We start from the raw sequence: 15,351 nt of genomic DNA on the forward strand, positions 1-15,351 counted from the left end.
TCCCTCGTTGCACCTCCGTGGAGCGTAACCTCTCCCGCGCTGAGCGAGCGGCGCCTAGCACAGCCGTGCCAGAGCTCCCAGCAGCTCCAGGCCCCTCTTGGCTTTCGTTTCATTTTGGGAAATGATTACTGTTCCCCCCTTGCCTCGGCACCTCTGACCTGCAGCCTCCGGCAGGCTCCCTGGATCTCCCCTCGCGTGTGCCGTGGGAGCCGGCCGAGCCTTGGGGAGAGCTAATTATAGCTGCGCCTGGCTTGCCTTTTGACGGATATAAATCAGCATTTTAGCTTTAGACTTGCAGCCGCCAGGCTCGAGTTCGGTCCCCGTTTGAGAGGCGGCGGATGGGTGAAGCCTTCCGAGCGGCGAGAGGCTGCTCGGCGCTGGGCACCTCGCTGAGCCCTGGCAAGCTCAACACACGCCGGGGGCGGGGCTCGCCGGGGGCGGGGCAGGCGCCGCGGGGGGGCGTTGCCGGCGCCGCAGGGGGCGGGGCCGGCGGGGCGGGGGCGGGGCCGGCGCCGCAGGGGGCGGGGCGGGCGGCGCATTGTGCGCGGCGGCGGCGGCGGCGGCGGCGGGGCCGCGGCCATGGAGCGCTGGACCGGGCGCGTCGCGCTGGTCACCGGCGCCTCGGTGGGCATCGGCGCGGCCGTGGCGCGGGCGCTGGTGCAGCACGGCATGAAGGTGGTGGGCTGCGCCCGCAGCGTGGACAAGATCGAGGTACCGGGGCGGGGAGGGCGGCGGCGGGGGGAGCCGGGGCCGCGGGCGGAGCCGCCGCCGTCGGGGGTCGAGTCTCGGCAGCCCCCGGGGCTGGGGGCGCCCCGCGGCGGGGGCGGGAGCGGGGGGGGGGGAGGCCTCGTGCTGCCGCCGCGTGCCGCTCCCGGCGCCGCCATCACCCCGGGGGTCGCCGACCCCCCCCCTCCCCTTCCCCAAAACCGGGCACCCCCGGCCCGGCCCCTCGCGGTTAAAGGCTCCTTCGGCCCCGTTGCCGCGGCGCCTCGGGGGCCGCCTCGGCCTCCGCGCTGCGGCCCCGCTGCGGGCCGGGACCCCGCGGGGCGGGCGGCGGTGGCGGCCTGGCCGCGCCGTCGAGGCACCGCCGCTGCCTCCGGGCTTCGCGCCGGCGAAGGAGCCGCGCGGTTGGCGGGCGCGGCGGCGGCGGCAGCCGGGGCTGCTCCTGTCCCGAAAAGCCCTTTTTTCGCAGCGAAACGCGGCGGTTGCCGCAGGAGGCTTCCAGCACCCTCCGTCGGAGCGGCGGGAGCCTGCCCTGCCGCCGGCGCTCCCTCGAGCTCGTGTTTTCCCATTCCTGCGGAGCAGGGAAGGTTGTTTTGGAGTTGCCGGAGCGGCGGAATTAGTTTTTGTTTTCTGAGCTGCCCCTTATCGAGTTTAAAAATAGCATCCGCCTGCTCGGACTTACGCTGCGCTGCGGTTGTGAAGAGCTGGTCTTGGCTACGAAATGTTTGAAGGCTCTTTACACCCCGCTCGATGGGGGATTTAACGCGCTTTCTGTGCAAACGTTAGCATTCCGGAGGTATGGCACTCTTAAAACGAGATTTCGGTCCGTAACGTGTTTTTACCCCTACATCAAGCCTCTGAAGAGCTAAATCAAAAGCCGCACAATGTTGGCTTGAAAATAAAGAGATTTAAAAGATACAGGCTGTGTGGTGTCCCGTCTTGCATTTGGATGCCTTTGTAGGCTTCCTTCACAGCTGTAGGAGCTAAAGCTTATTTACTTTTCCAAAAAGAGCACTGGGATTTTCATGTTCTTGTATGATACCAGGAACTAAAAACCTGAAGAACAACAGCTCGTATTCCAACACCCCTGGTGAAATAACGGGGTTGGCACAGCCGCTGATGCGGTGTTGGTGGTACTTTGTGGGTCAGGAGGTCTCGGGGTTTTCTTCTTGAACGTGGAGGTACAAAAGCGACCTGTGAGGTGGGTGACTTTGTGCCACTTATTATTGCAACTTTATAAAGCATAAGAAGGTTGTTGAAAGGTTTTTTCATTTTGCTCATTTGCATCACATGAGAAGCTCAGGTCTTGGCGCATGTGGAGCTGGATGAGATCATAAGAGTGAGAAAGCTGAGTATCTGAGGGAGGAAAACAGTTGTAGTCAGCTTAAAACCATATTGTCGTCTTGCGTGGTGCCTGCTGAGCAACCGAGGGAAAGGAGGTCTTTACGGACATCCAGCGCTTTTATTTCCTTAGCGACACGGATACGGACTCGCTATATACAGTTGACCATACCAAGAATAAATCTTCCCAAAAAATCACAGAAAACAAGACTCTACATTGCTTGTATTGTGAAGAAGCGGGGCAAAAAAGAAGAAGCCTTCAGAAGAAACAAAACTTTTCTCATCCTTCATCACGAATCAGAAGGAAGCTGCCAGCAGAGGAGAGAGAACATCCCAGTGTAACTCTTGCGCGTCCTTTGGCGCTTACTTCTGATTCTGGGTTTCACGACATTTTCACGGCTGTGGCTTATGGAGAAAGGCCGTGTTCTCCAAAGGTTTTCCCACATGCGAGCGATAACGTTAATGCACTTCCTTAGCCTGGCAGTGTCTGGTAAAGGATGCTATTGTTTCCCGTTTCCCTCCAAAAAGGAAAGAAAAGCCATTTTCCCTCCCGCCCGGTTCCCAGGAGCCCATTAATAGCTTCCACTGAGCCCTGGCTTCCTGCCGGTCCACCCGCTCCCGGCGAGGGAGCCCGAAACGTGGCTGCGGTTTGCGGGGCCTGGCGGGCACGTTGGCGAGGCCGGGGCCGCCCGGGATCCGGCTGCCGGGCACGGTCGACGTTCCGGCCCTGGGAAGCGGCTGGCCGGCGGCACGGGCTCCGCTCGGGGTGGTCAGTGCCCTCGCTGCTCCAGCCTGGGGGAAGGCGTCCGTATCGCGGACGCGTATCGTGGGGGGAGGCGCCCGGGCCGCCTTGCACGGCCCCCGCTGCGCACGGGGCAGCGTGCGCTGGCACAGGACGAGCAGGGCGATTTAGCAGCTCGGCTGGTTTAACTGAGCTTTGCGCTTCTGCAATACAGTTTGATTTTTTTCCAGCTTGTTGTGCAGCACAAGTTGGTTGTCGTATGAAGATTTAGGGGAAACGTTTGAAGAGATCCTAAAGAAATTTGGTAATGAAAATCAACGGAACTTTTATTTTCCCTCTGTGCCACAGATGTTTTTTGAAAACCTTCCTTTCTCATGCTTTTCTCGCAGAAATACAATATAGATTTAAGGGGCAGTAGACTCTCTTAGAGGTTTTGCCTTTTTGTTTGTATCCGCGCAGAATGCAATGCGTGTTTGTACAGGTCATTCGTGTAGGTCATAAATGTCCTGAGCGGGGTGGACTATTCTGTATCTTCCAAGTCTTTTGTTACTGTAGTGTCTCAAAACCTTCTGTTAAGCCGTGGTTCCTTTCCCTGTGCTCTCTGAGCACCAGATCATGTTGGAATCACAGTCGTTTGTTTTGGTAGGTGTCTGGGCTGCGTTTTGCTCTGTTACTATTCTGGTTTGCTGTGCAATATGTTTCCTTAAAGTGGAGGAAAATCCAAGAGATGCTGCTTGCTCAGGGAAGGGAAAGTGGGGGAGCTGGAGGGGGTCCTAGGTCGCTCCGGGAACAGGTCCGGCACATGGGACCGGCTGCCCAGGGACACTTGCGTCGGCACGGATGGGTTTTCTTGCCGAGTCCCCCGTGCCTTCGGAGCGGAGCTGTTTACCGCAGCTTTCCTCCAGGAGCTGCTGGGGAAAAAACAAAACAGATATTCAGGTTTCAGATTATTGAGCTCACGCTGGGACTTGGGACTTTGGACGCGGCTGTAAGAAGCCGTCCCGAAGCGCGGGGTTGGCTTTGCGTGCCGGGCAGGCGCCCGCGCCTCGGAGGGCGGCTCGCGCGTAAGGGCAGGGGGAAGCTGTGCCGATGCGCGAGGCCGGCCTCCCCGGCACGGCGCCGGAGCGAGAAACGCGGAGGAGCCGCGAGTCCGGGGTCGCCCGAGAGGCCGCGCGGGTGACGCCGAGGTGTGTCGCAGCGCTGGGTGCTGCAGGACGCGACGAATAATTAGCTATATACCGCTGTGAGTAACGGCGTGCAGAGGGGCGAACCCCAAATATACGCCAAGCCGCCTTGAAAAGGAAGGAGTGTAAATGGTGAAGTTTAAAAATGAAGCAGGAATGCTGTGCTCGCTCTCCAGCATAAAGCATACGTTTTCGTTAATGTTAGGCTCTAGAGTCAGCCACTTGCAGGTAAACTGCCTTGAACCACGCTCTACGGGTTTTTTTTATAACCTGCTGTAAACTGGTGACACAGAGTATGTTGTCCGGTGGGGAGTTTAACTCGGGCTATAAATACTATGCGAAGATTTCTTAATCTCTCGGAAAATCAGATAAGGGCTTGAGGCAAGATTACACAGGAATTGCAAAGTTGTGCTTTTGATGTTAAACCAGTGTCGTGAGTCCAGCGCTCTTTATTTGACTTTGAAATAAAAATGTCTGAATTTAAAAAAACCTGCAAAAGTCTGTTTTTTTTTTTTCTTCCAGCATCTCTGTCAAAAAGCAGCGCAAACAACTTTTGTTGAGTTCGGGCTCCAGTTGACTCCCATGGTATGGTGTTTCCTATCGTTTCGGAATCAGATTGGATTTTTTTTTGGTCACATCTTACGTGCAGGGCATGGTAGAAAGCCCGTTCTGGCAGCCAGTTTTCCCCTTTGTAATAATACTAGTTGTGACCGTTTAAAATACGGTATTGGCCCCCCCGCAGCCCTCGTTCACGAGCGTCGCTCCGTCGAGCCCGTTCCCCTACAACCGCCTTTTGTTCCCTGCTCGTTTCACCGCTCCTGTGAGCGAAGGCTGCTCGTGTGGGTTGTTCGGCAGTGACTTTTTTATATAATCAGACCGAGAGAAATAAAATATAAGTAAAATGGCTTTCTTTCACTCTTGTATGCCACAAGATAATTTGGCTTGAAAGCTGGTTTTAAATGAGAAGCTGCAAGGTACTATCAGCTGTCGCATACTTTCTGGCATATGGTCTTACGGAGTGTTTTCTGCTTGTCAGATATTTACATGTGTTTAAAGTCAGGAGTGAGCTTAAGCGCTTTAATGAATTAGCCAAGAGTTTTTAGCATTCTGCAAGACCGAGCGCTGGCGGAAGCTGGTCCCTGCTGGATGATCACCTTTACGGGGGGCTCTCACCGGTCGCTTGGGTCTCGAGCATGCAAGAAGGTTTGCTGCGATTTAACAGCTTACTATAGAGCTCGGCTGATGCGTGGTGACACGTTAAGCTGTGGTAACTCCATCCTGCGGACAAAACGCAGGGCATCGCTTTTGACGTCTCCGCGAGAAGGCTCGTAGCAGCTAGGTGACTTTCTTCTTCTTCCTGCCTTTTTCCAGAAATCCGCATTTAGCGGCTGCCGTCTCGCGGCAGCGCAGAACGGCGCGAGCGCGGCTGCAGGGTCGCTCTCCCCGTGCTGGCGGCTCGTGCGCGACTCCCGGCACGGGAATCGGGGGCATCTCGCCGGCTTCCCGCTGCGTGCCCTGGGGACCCGATGCCGCCCGTCGGAGCATGGGCACGGGGGAGACGCCGTCGCTGCAAGGAGAGGCTTGGCGGTGCCCGCGGCAGGGAAGCCGAGCCTCTCCTTGTGCCCTTGGGCAGCCTGCTGCTCCGGGGCCTCGTTTTCCAAGGGATCCCGGTCGGTGGGGTTTTACTGCCACGTTACAAAGAGTCTCCCGGCTTGGAAGGGTTTATTGTTAGCAGAGCGCGGAGGATGGGAGAGGGCCGGGTGCTGGGAAAGGTGCTTCCCGGCACCGTGCGCTGTTTGCAGGCAACATTCGAAGATGCACTGTTTTTCCTTCTGCTTCCTTTTGACTTTGAAGATCCCCCCGCGGTTGCAGGACGTGCTGCTGGCTAGGTGGGTCACGCCAGCCGAATTTTTACATTAAAATTTTGTTTCACATGTTTATTTTTATATGCATGGAGAACGGCAAAAGCGGTGGCAGGAGTTCTCTCGTCGGAGCCCTGGGTCGGCAGCCGCGTCGCATCTGCACCGCCACGTTCAGCTTTTTGGACGCGATTGCAGCGGGCGCGATAGGTTTCAAGCGCGTCCTCGCTGCGGGCAGGAGGGCTGGCGAGGACGCGGCGGCCCAGGCTGGCACGGCGCGGCTGGCCTTCCCCGGTCCCATCGGCGCCGAGCTCGGGAGCTGTTTGCGGAGCCACCTCTCCGGAGCTGCTTGGGCCGGATTCACTGCCGCTTTGGCAAGCGAAGATCTGCTCTGCTGTTTGTCCTCGGGGACCGGCCGGGCGATGGGAAGCATCACCTGAGCGACGGGAAGCGTGTCCTCCTCCCTCCTGGGGCAGAGCTCCTGCCGCTGCTCTCAGCTTTGCCAGAAATCCTTCAGCGGCTGCATCGCTCCTTCGATAACGTGCTGTGGGGTGGCCAGGGGCATTCGTCGCTTATTTTATTTTATTTTATTTTATTTTATTTATTTATTTTTTCTATATGCTGTTAATTCATCGCTGGGAAAAGGCTCCTTCAGAGTGTTGCGGGAAGTCAGCTGGCTCCTGCAGCCCTTTTCCTCTGCTAAAAGCAGCTGAAGTCGCGGGGCCGCGGCGTGGGGCCGGCGTGCGCAGAGCCGGGCGCCCTGGCTGCCCGCTCCCTGCTCTCCGCTCGGGTCCGCAGCGGCAGCTCCTTGGCTCTACCCAGGCCGAAGAGCGGAAACGGCCACCGCTCCCAGCCGGTTGGCAAACATCCCCCCAGGCAGCGGTAACTGGCCGCTCCAGCGCCAGCGCGGGATTTTGAAGGGATGCCCAGGCGAAAAGTCCAAGCCCTGCTCCTGCCTGGCCGCTCGCGCCCTGGGAAAGCGGGACGACGCAAGGCGGCTCAGGGGAGCGTGGGGAGGTGAGGCCTCCGTGAGCAATGGCCGCTTTCGGAGAGCCTTAATAATGGATATTGTGCTCTAAAAAAAAAAAATTTTCCATGTTGAGCAGAGAAGGGGAGATAGCTGTGCAGGAAGCAATAAAATATGGCTTAAATTACAAGGTTTAACCGATTAATTCTAATGCATTTGTGACAGTTATTGATCAAAGGTAACATTTATAACCAGGGACTGCATTGTCAAGGTTAGATCTTGCTTAAGAAATAGCCTTTGATAAGCTGAGCTATTGATTGCAGATCCTAGCAGTGCAATCTCTGCAGAGATTAGTGCTCTCTTCTTTAAGCAACGCTGCATCCGTGCGGGAGGGGGCAGGAATAACCGGGCCTTCCTCCCGGTAGCCGAGCATCCCCAATAGCCGTTTAACGCTTTGCAGAGTTCCCGCGGGCAAGACAGCGCAGCGCCCTGCTAATTAAAGGGTGGGTTGTCCCACAGTGCGCGAATGCGGCAATTAATGATGTTGCATGCAAACCACATCCAGCACAGGGAGGTAAAACTATTTTCTTGGTCCTTCTCGGATCTCCCTGCTGGTTTTCCCACCCCTTGGTTACCGCTGGGAGCGCGGCGGGGCGCCTGCACCCGAGGCAGCCTCAGGCTCGTCTCGGCGCGGGCTCGGAGGCTGCACCGTCACCAGCACTCGCGTTCCCAGCTGCCAGAGGGGCTCGGGAGCTGCGCGAAGCCCGTCCCGCTGCCCTGGCTCCCGTCTGCCGTGCTGGCACCTTGCCGATCTCCCTGGGGGCTTTGCAGACCTCATCCCCCCTAGCCGCTGGCGCTGGCCCCCCCCTGCTAGAGGCACGTGAGCCTCTCCGGGCCTCGAAGGTGCTTTTATCGCCGCTTGTCCCTGGGCAGATCCCTCCTGGATAAATGTGGAGGAGACCCTGGGATTGCTCTCCTGAGCAGGGACGGATGCTCCGCCGTCCTCGTGATTTTCCTCCTCCCTGAAGCTAATGAGGTTGGGGGCAGCTCCCGCGTCGCCTCCTGGCCGCGGCAGGCAGGATCCACTGGGGAACGCCGCTTGCGCTGGGCTGCGGTTTTATGTGCAAGCTCTGGTTGTTGGTGCACTGCTAAAAATAAACCATAACCGAACCTTTCCTAGGATTTTGGCGACGCGGGAAGGGGTGCTTGTCCTGCCTCTCTTCTCGCGTAGCTTGGGGCGGATCGGGTAACTGCTCTGTGCCTCGGTTTCCCCTCTGCAAGATGCGGAAAACGCCGCTCTGCGGAGGTGGGAGGGCCTTACTGGAGCAGTGTTCGGACACGGGGATTTTCGTGATCCTGGTTTCAGGCTTGTGGAGAGCGAGCTGGGGCAGGGAGTCCGGGTGCAGCTGGCCCCGCTCTGGCTGATTTCCTGCGGCCCGTTAATAGTTAAAGCTCTGCAGAAAGCACCAGGCTGTGCCGAAGCGGAGATTTAACCCCGGCTCCTGCCAGCATCCGTGTGAGACATAGTAATTTCCTTGCTGACAGTGCCATTCGTTTGCCTTGGTTGGTCCTGGATGGCTTTTAAGCCCAACCTTGGGATTTCGGGTAAAATGGGGTTCGGGTGGCTGCGGAAGCAGAGGACCCGCAGTTTTGCTCCTTCAGCCGGACTTTTATCTCTGTTAACGCTGATGCAAATCAGATGCGACTGCTGATGCTGCTGGCTTAACTCTGGGCTAGCGTCAGCGCAGCTGCAGCCAGCACGGGGCCCGCTGCGGCCGGTGTCACGTTGGCCCCCGTGCAGATGTTTAATCGCTGTGTGCGGCACTTGCAGCTGCATTTGCCGCTCAGCGATTGCGATTGCAATCTGTGCTGTAGCTGTGGCTTGCTGCAGAGCCTGCGCTGCTGCGTGCTGATGCCTTCATCTCGCTTGTCCCTGGGTCATAAATCTGGAGCGTATTAAAATTCGGGGCCTGTCATCTGAATTTTGCTACTGGGGAATATTAGGAGCCTGTGAACGAAGGCCTGCTCCTTTGCAAGCGTGTGCTAATCTTTCTTTTCAGGAGAGGATTCGTTCAGGATTATAAGGGCGCAGAACAGGAGCCGATGAGACGGAGATAAATGTGTGAGGGCTGCAGCTCCCTCCCTGCCCTCCCGGCAGAAACGTTTGCTGCAATGTGAACGACACTGGGGGCGAGTGTGGGAAAATATCCAGCTCTGTGTGTCTGGAAACTTTAAAGGGAGAAAAAAAAGGCCTGCAGTGTGGAGTGTTGAAAGGGGGAAAGGCTGATCTTACGATCCGACAGTGGGGACCTGCTGTTCTGGTGCAGCCCTTTCCATGATAGCGTTTGGGTGTTTTCCAGCCCGCCAGCAGACGGCCACGCTGGCAAGCCCGTTCTGTTGCAGCGAGCTGTAGGTTTGGGCCAAACTCGGGGGAAATTCGGCTGCCGCATTGTGCTTTTATCGCAGGGGAGCGATCGATGCTCGGATTTTCCTGGGCTGATCCGGGGTCGTCGTTACGTGTGTGCATCGAGGAGAGGGGCTGTACGACGCGTTCCGCTTCCTCGAAAGCGGCCGTGCGTCAGGTGGGCGCTCTTCCCCCGTGGTTCCTTTGCGTTTCCGTAGCCTCAGCGTTGGCTTGCAGCTGCTGTGCTTATAGAGCAGGGCCGTTTCGAGAGCAGCAGCCGATATACTGGCTACCTCTATAGGAGGTCTCGGTCTGCTCTGCCGTTATTCGGGGCTGTGCGCGCGATGCTGGCTGCAGAGGAGGGGACCGGCTGACCGCGGGTGCTGCCACCAAAGTACGAGGCTGCGGCATCTGACGTTCATGATGTCTGTCCTCTCTCTACATATTCTGAATATTTTATTTGGTGGAGACCCTAAGAATCTTGACGTGGAAGAGTGTTGTTAGATCATCTCTCAGGGATGTAAGCAATTAGCTCTTAATGGACATTTTCTAAGGCTCTTGTATACTGAGATGTCTCAAAAGATGCTATTTCTAGCACTTTCGTGGGAGAACAGCCCAGAGCACAGCACGTTTTGTTATGAAAACCTCGAGCAGGTTTCTGGTACGTTGCATCCCGATTTTCCCATTCTTTATTTTTTCCCAATGCCCCTCTATGCATCAGTGTGAACTGTGCAGTTAAATCCGTGTTATTCGGGGTGGGCATGCAGCGATGGTTCTCGCAGATCTCAGATGAAGCCCGAGATTTTCACGATATCACTGGGCGTCTCAGACCTTCCCTGTTGCCTGCTGTGAGATTAGGCAGAGTTTGGGGACGCCGCGGAGGGCACGGGCCGTTGTCCGGCCGGCCGGGGCTGACACCGGGGCCGTGCTCTGCCCGGGAGCCCGCGCGCGCGGCAGGGTGTGCGCAGGTCACCTTGGGAATTCGTGCTCGAACGGGCGGCGATCTGCACCGTGATGCGGGAATCCGCTCGGCTGCGTGCCGGTGCCGGCGCGCTGGAGCGACGCAGCCTTCCTCCCGGCTCAGGCGGGCGAGGTCTGCCCGGGAACGTGTGCCGTTGCAGTACGTTAGCTTCAGGGTTGATAAGGGCGTCGGGGTCCTTCGAGGAGAGAAAGCATCTACGTGCCCCCCGTGCGCAAATCTGCGTTGCGCGTTTTGGAGCTGGAGAGCGGGCAGGCGCATACGAGGCTTCTTTTTGGGGCAAGCACACCTCCGAACAGGCAAGAAATATTGCTCTAATGAGCTGTCACGACAGGAGCAGCGTATTTCCTCCTCCCCCACTCCAGCCCGTAGCAACGCGATCTGAGCAAGCATTGAAAGGAAAAGAACAAAAAAAAAGTGCCTTCAGCCTTGACGTAAGGAGCGACTGTTTGAATGACTTAAGGCAGCAGAGACATTCGGAGCAGTGTAAATGGAATGATGCAACTTGCATGTGCGAAACCAGAAATTTAAAATTAAGCGAACTAGAAGAAAATGGCTCGAATGTTTAACTGCTGAAAAGTACAGGCGGCAGGAGGGGGCTTGGAAAAAAAGCGGTGTGACCCTTCAGCAGTCAAGGCGGACAGTTGACAGCGCTCGGAAGACGTGCTTGCTCAACCAGACAGGGAGCCAAGCTTAAATTTCTGAGATAAAACCAGCCGGATGATTTCCCAGGCCGTGTTTGACCCACGGACACGAGGTGACGCTTGGTGGGAAGAGAGGGGGAACCGTTTCCTGTCCTTCCAGCAGGTTTTGATTCAGACCCTTAAAAATGGCTCTGCCTTGGGAAAACGGCGTGGGAACTCAGAGGGAGTGCGATGGCCAATGTGGCGTTAGCCGTTCGGCCAAACCCTCGGCGCTCTTGGCTGTCCGCACCTCTGCGGGGTCGGCGTTGGCCTTGGCAGTTGGAGCCAGCGTGGGGCTTGCAGGAGACACGGGGAGAAAAGCTCGGGAGTGTCCAGGAAACGTGAAGCCGTGTCGTCGCGAGCATCTCTGCGGCTGTGATTTCTCGCAGCGCCCAGGGGTTTGGCTTGCGCAGCGCGAGCCGTCCCCGGAGGCTGTTCCTGCAGGGGTTAAAACTTCCCGTGCAAAACGCGTGGCCGAAGCGGTGATGAAAGCAGTGGCAAACGCAAGCGCCTTTAGTGGCCGCTCAACAAATCCGGATAAAACATCTCGTGCGGTATTGCAAATAGGTAATTCCCCTCCTGGCTGCGCTCTGCAGCCCGGCAGTGACGGCGGTGACGGCTGCCTGGCCGGGGCCGTTACCCCCAAATGCCGCTTTCCACTTTCTGCTTCTCACTGCTGGAAGTTAATAGACAACGAATCAGTCCAAGAAATTCCCCATGTTTTTTCCCCTTCTCTTTCACAAAATGATATCCAGTTTTTCTGAATTATGTATTATATGAGTGCAGATTTTTTTTTTGTGCCACCAGTGAGTCTTTGGACAGTACATTTAGGATGTTGCAGGGTGAAAAATATATACAAGGGCTTTAATTTTGTCCACCTTTTGAACGCGCTTTCCTTTGCCAGTGCCAAGAGATGAGCATGACAGTTTTGGGGGCAATGTAATAAATTCAGTCTCCCTAATTAGACAGTCTGTACCTCAGATGTGCTTTGGGTAAACTATCCGAAAATAGTGCTAATCCTTCCTCTGCGCTAGGTGTTGGTGCTGGTGCCACCAACTGAATGCCGCGGGTGTTTGCTTTTCCATCTAAACCTTGCTTCCCAAGCTTTCCCCTGCATTACCCACCGCTCTTCCTTGCGTTTTGGAACAGAAGATGATCTGATCTGAGCAGCAGCGATTTGCAAACAATATGTAAAAGCATTGATTTAAAGCTTGAGGGTGTGAGAAAGAGTCGCTTTGCTGTTTTATTCATCTGAAAACTCTCTTCAGTCTCCTGTGGAGGCCCTGTCTGGGGGCCTGGAGCCAGACAAAAGAGGCTGGAAGAAATGGGAAGCAATAATCGCACGTGTTCGTGTGCAGGCAGAAAGCCCCAGGTGTCCGGGTACTTTAGGAAGGGGCTTCACGTCGTTATCTCCCTTTTACACGTGAGGAAACGGAGCTCTGAATTCTTGCCCACGGTCACCAAGCACGCTACAGAAATGGCCAGAATAAAATCTTCTCCAGTGCTTTATTCATTGTATTATCTCTTCTATTATGCTGTTGTGCTGATATTAAATCTTAATTAAAAGAAGCTTCAAAGTTGCCAATCAGTAAAATGAAACGACTTGTAAGGCTCCGGTTTTCTTTCACCGTTGATGCCATTTGTTAGGTTTTTTCTCCTTCATTACCTTCAGCTAGCAAAAATAATTGGGGTGGCTTCAGTTTCTTTCCAGTTGGTTTCTCAGTGCAGCCGTGTACTTAAGCACAAGCTAAATCAGTAGGATGCAAGTACCTGTGATGAATGGGAGGTCAGATTAAAAATTACCTAATGGTTTCTTCCGGCTTTAATCTCTTTGAACTAAATGTGTCTGAACTTAATAGGATAGTTTGCCAAATAAAGCCCTATGTGACTCTTCTTTTCTGTTTTTTCATCTCTTTAAGAGTCCCCTTAAATGTTTATATCAATTAGTTTTGTAAAACCCTTTTACCATGACTGAATCTAAATGCGTGGCGCTGTGCCCTTTACAAGTGTCTTGTGCATAAAGAGCATTAACCCTTTCTTGGGAGAACTGGCTTATTCTTAACGTGAGTAAAACATCCCATAAATGTGAGGCATCCTTGTAAGACCTTTAAAAACAGGCAACTAAATAACGTACAGTAAACATCACGACCAGGTATTCTTCTTTGTCTCTCTTATGTGTAGGCGTTTAGTTTTTGTCATCATCTTTTTGTTCATTCATTCATTCAACACTGCTGTAAATAGAGATAAATCGCAGTGATGTCAATGGGAAAATGGGTGTCTAAGCAAGAAGCACATCGCACCCTGTGTGTCTAGCATGTACTGTGATATTGGCTCGCTAAATCACACTAATAGTTTAGATGCCCTTTGTGGAAAGCTGGTCTCTCCTGGCTGTGACAAAACTTGCCCGGTGCTGCGTTTACGCTGGTTAGGGTACCAAAACTGCGAAGGTGAGGCGTTGCATCCATGGCAATGGGGGTTAAGTGTTTTCACATGTAGTGTAATTATTTCTTCTTTATGTTATATTCTCCTATACATACGAGTACGGCAGGCACCTGACTGTGCATTTCCGAGCATCCGGTGACACGGTGGGGTGCAGAGGTGCTCAGCTCGTGTCTCAGGTCTTCATCTCCAGCTGCCGGGCGTGCACTGGCCCTCAACTGGGTCTGCATCGCTTCATTTGCTCGCTCCCAGGTTGCCTGTGAAACCTGGAAGAACAGCTTTTCTCTTTCTCCTTCCCCCCGCTCGTGGGTGGTGTACTTAAAATGGATTGAGCGTTAATTGGGTGGTTTAACTGATGCTCTGGAAAAACATTGCAAGCTCCCTAATTCATGGAATTACTTTACGTAAGTCTTCTCCTGCAAACTTGCCCGCGGTTGCCGTGTCTTTGAAGAGCCCGTGATGCCTCTTTATTCTAGGGACGCGCGAGGCGCGCTGGGCTCAGCGTGGCTGTCGGCGGCGTTCGGCACTTCGTTTTCAAAGAGAATTTGTTAACGCAGGTGCAGCCTGAGAAATGGAAGGACCCACGTCGATTCCTGTTCGAGGCAGCGAGAAGCCAGAGGGGAAAAGAAGGAGCTGGGGAGATATTTGTGGGCAGATTTCTGCGGCCGGTTGCGAGAAGGCGCTTTCCTCTTGGGTTGTCTAACCCATGAGCTAACGAGATGTCCTGGGAAAACGGGATGGGCAGCTCCTGGCAGCCGGACCATCCCTTCCTTCGTCCGCTCCTGCGTTCCGGTTGCTGTGCCGTGGCCCGTGGTGTTTGGACCCCGTCTGCTCCGGGGAGGAGCGGTGCTGGGTACTGAGAGGTGCGAGACAGCTGAGCATGGAAACCGTGATATTAGACGTGGCGTTTTCCCTCCGGGCCATGAGCGCTCGTCCGGCCCTTCCCGTCGTGCCGCGGGGCCCTTGCTCCTTTGGGCCAGCCGCCCCGGCACGAGTCCTCTTCCAGGAGGTACGAGGGAGGTCTCGTACGCATGAATTCCTCATGCAGGCGTTTCCTGTCTTCTAAAATCACTGCCGTGATTTGGTTTGGTGGCGGTGGCGGTCTCCGTGCCCTGCCCAGCCCGGCACTAACGGCCCCTGCGGGAAGCTCTGTGCTGCACCGACGTGCCACAGGGCCGAGTTCGGGCAAGCCGTGTCCTGCCGGCGGCGGCCAGCTTTTCCTCTTGCAGCTCCGGACACACCGTGTCCGTCAGCCTCGAGGTGCTGCCGGTGCCCTGCCGTCGTCTTCTGCACGTGGGTACGTTAACATCGCGAGACGGCGCCCTGCTCCAGCTGCAACAAACGCCGGCACCGGCGGCGAAAATGGGAGACGCCACTGGGACGACGTGGCAGCCTGGCGATTGCGGGATGAGCCGGGACACCGGTCCCATTCCAGAAGCAAACTAAGACCCGACTCTTGTCCGTGGCCTGGCATACCAGGAGCAAAAATTGCTCGTGTCCGACACTTTTGCAGTAGTGCTTAACAATACGGAATGGGATGGATCCCTTTGTGCAGAGCTGGGGTTGGGGCAGCAAGATGGAGAGGGCTCTAAAGCCACCTTGATGCCAGGTTATGAAGAATGTGGGCACTTGCCTGTTATTTTACTTATTTATTTATTCTTCTCTCCTTTGTATCCTTTTAGAAGCAAGTAAGGCCCCATCCCCGGAGCGGTTTAACATCTTGCAGCAGCCCTTCGTACGGCTTTTAATTTCCTAAATGCTGCTCTTGCGTATTGTTCCCAAACTGTCTTCTCAAGTGTTTATTCTGATCTTTTAAAAAGCATTTATTTTTCAAAACCTTGCCAGTACACAGTCAACAAGGCCGCATATATAGCAAAGCGGAACCCCCCCCGGGAGGCTGCCGGGGAGGTGTAATTCGGTCCCAGGGGCGCCTTTGCTCTGCGCCGGGCAGCAGCGGCAGCAGCGCCGTTCCGCTCGGCCCGAGCGGGGCTCTCCGGAGAGCGCGACGCGGTTGGGATGCATCAATCTCC

The 15,351-nt window shown here is 55.5% G+C and overlaps 1 protein-coding gene across 2 annotated transcripts in view; it reads left to right on the forward strand.

Annotated features, from left to right (window-relative positions):
• Nucleotides 1-554: 554 nt before the first annotated feature.
• Nucleotides 555-15,351, forward strand: part of DHRS11 (dehydrogenase/reductase 11) — a 28,775-nt gene continuing 13,978 nt past the window's right edge. For both annotated transcript variants that reach the window (XM_067309691.1, XM_067309692.1), the window contains exon 1: nt 555-711. In XM_067309691.1, coding sequence (XP_067165792.1) covers nt 580-711 — 132 coding nt within the window. In that variant the 5' untranslated portion in view covers nt 555-579. The remainder of the gene's footprint in view (nt 712-15,351) is intronic.

The sequence above is a fragment of the Apteryx mantelli genome, chromosome 22 (assembly GCF_036417845.1).
Source record: "Apteryx mantelli isolate bAptMan1 chromosome 22, bAptMan1.hap1, whole genome shotgun sequence".
Taxonomy (NCBI): Eukaryota; Metazoa; Chordata; class Aves; order Apterygiformes; family Apterygidae; genus Apteryx; species Apteryx mantelli.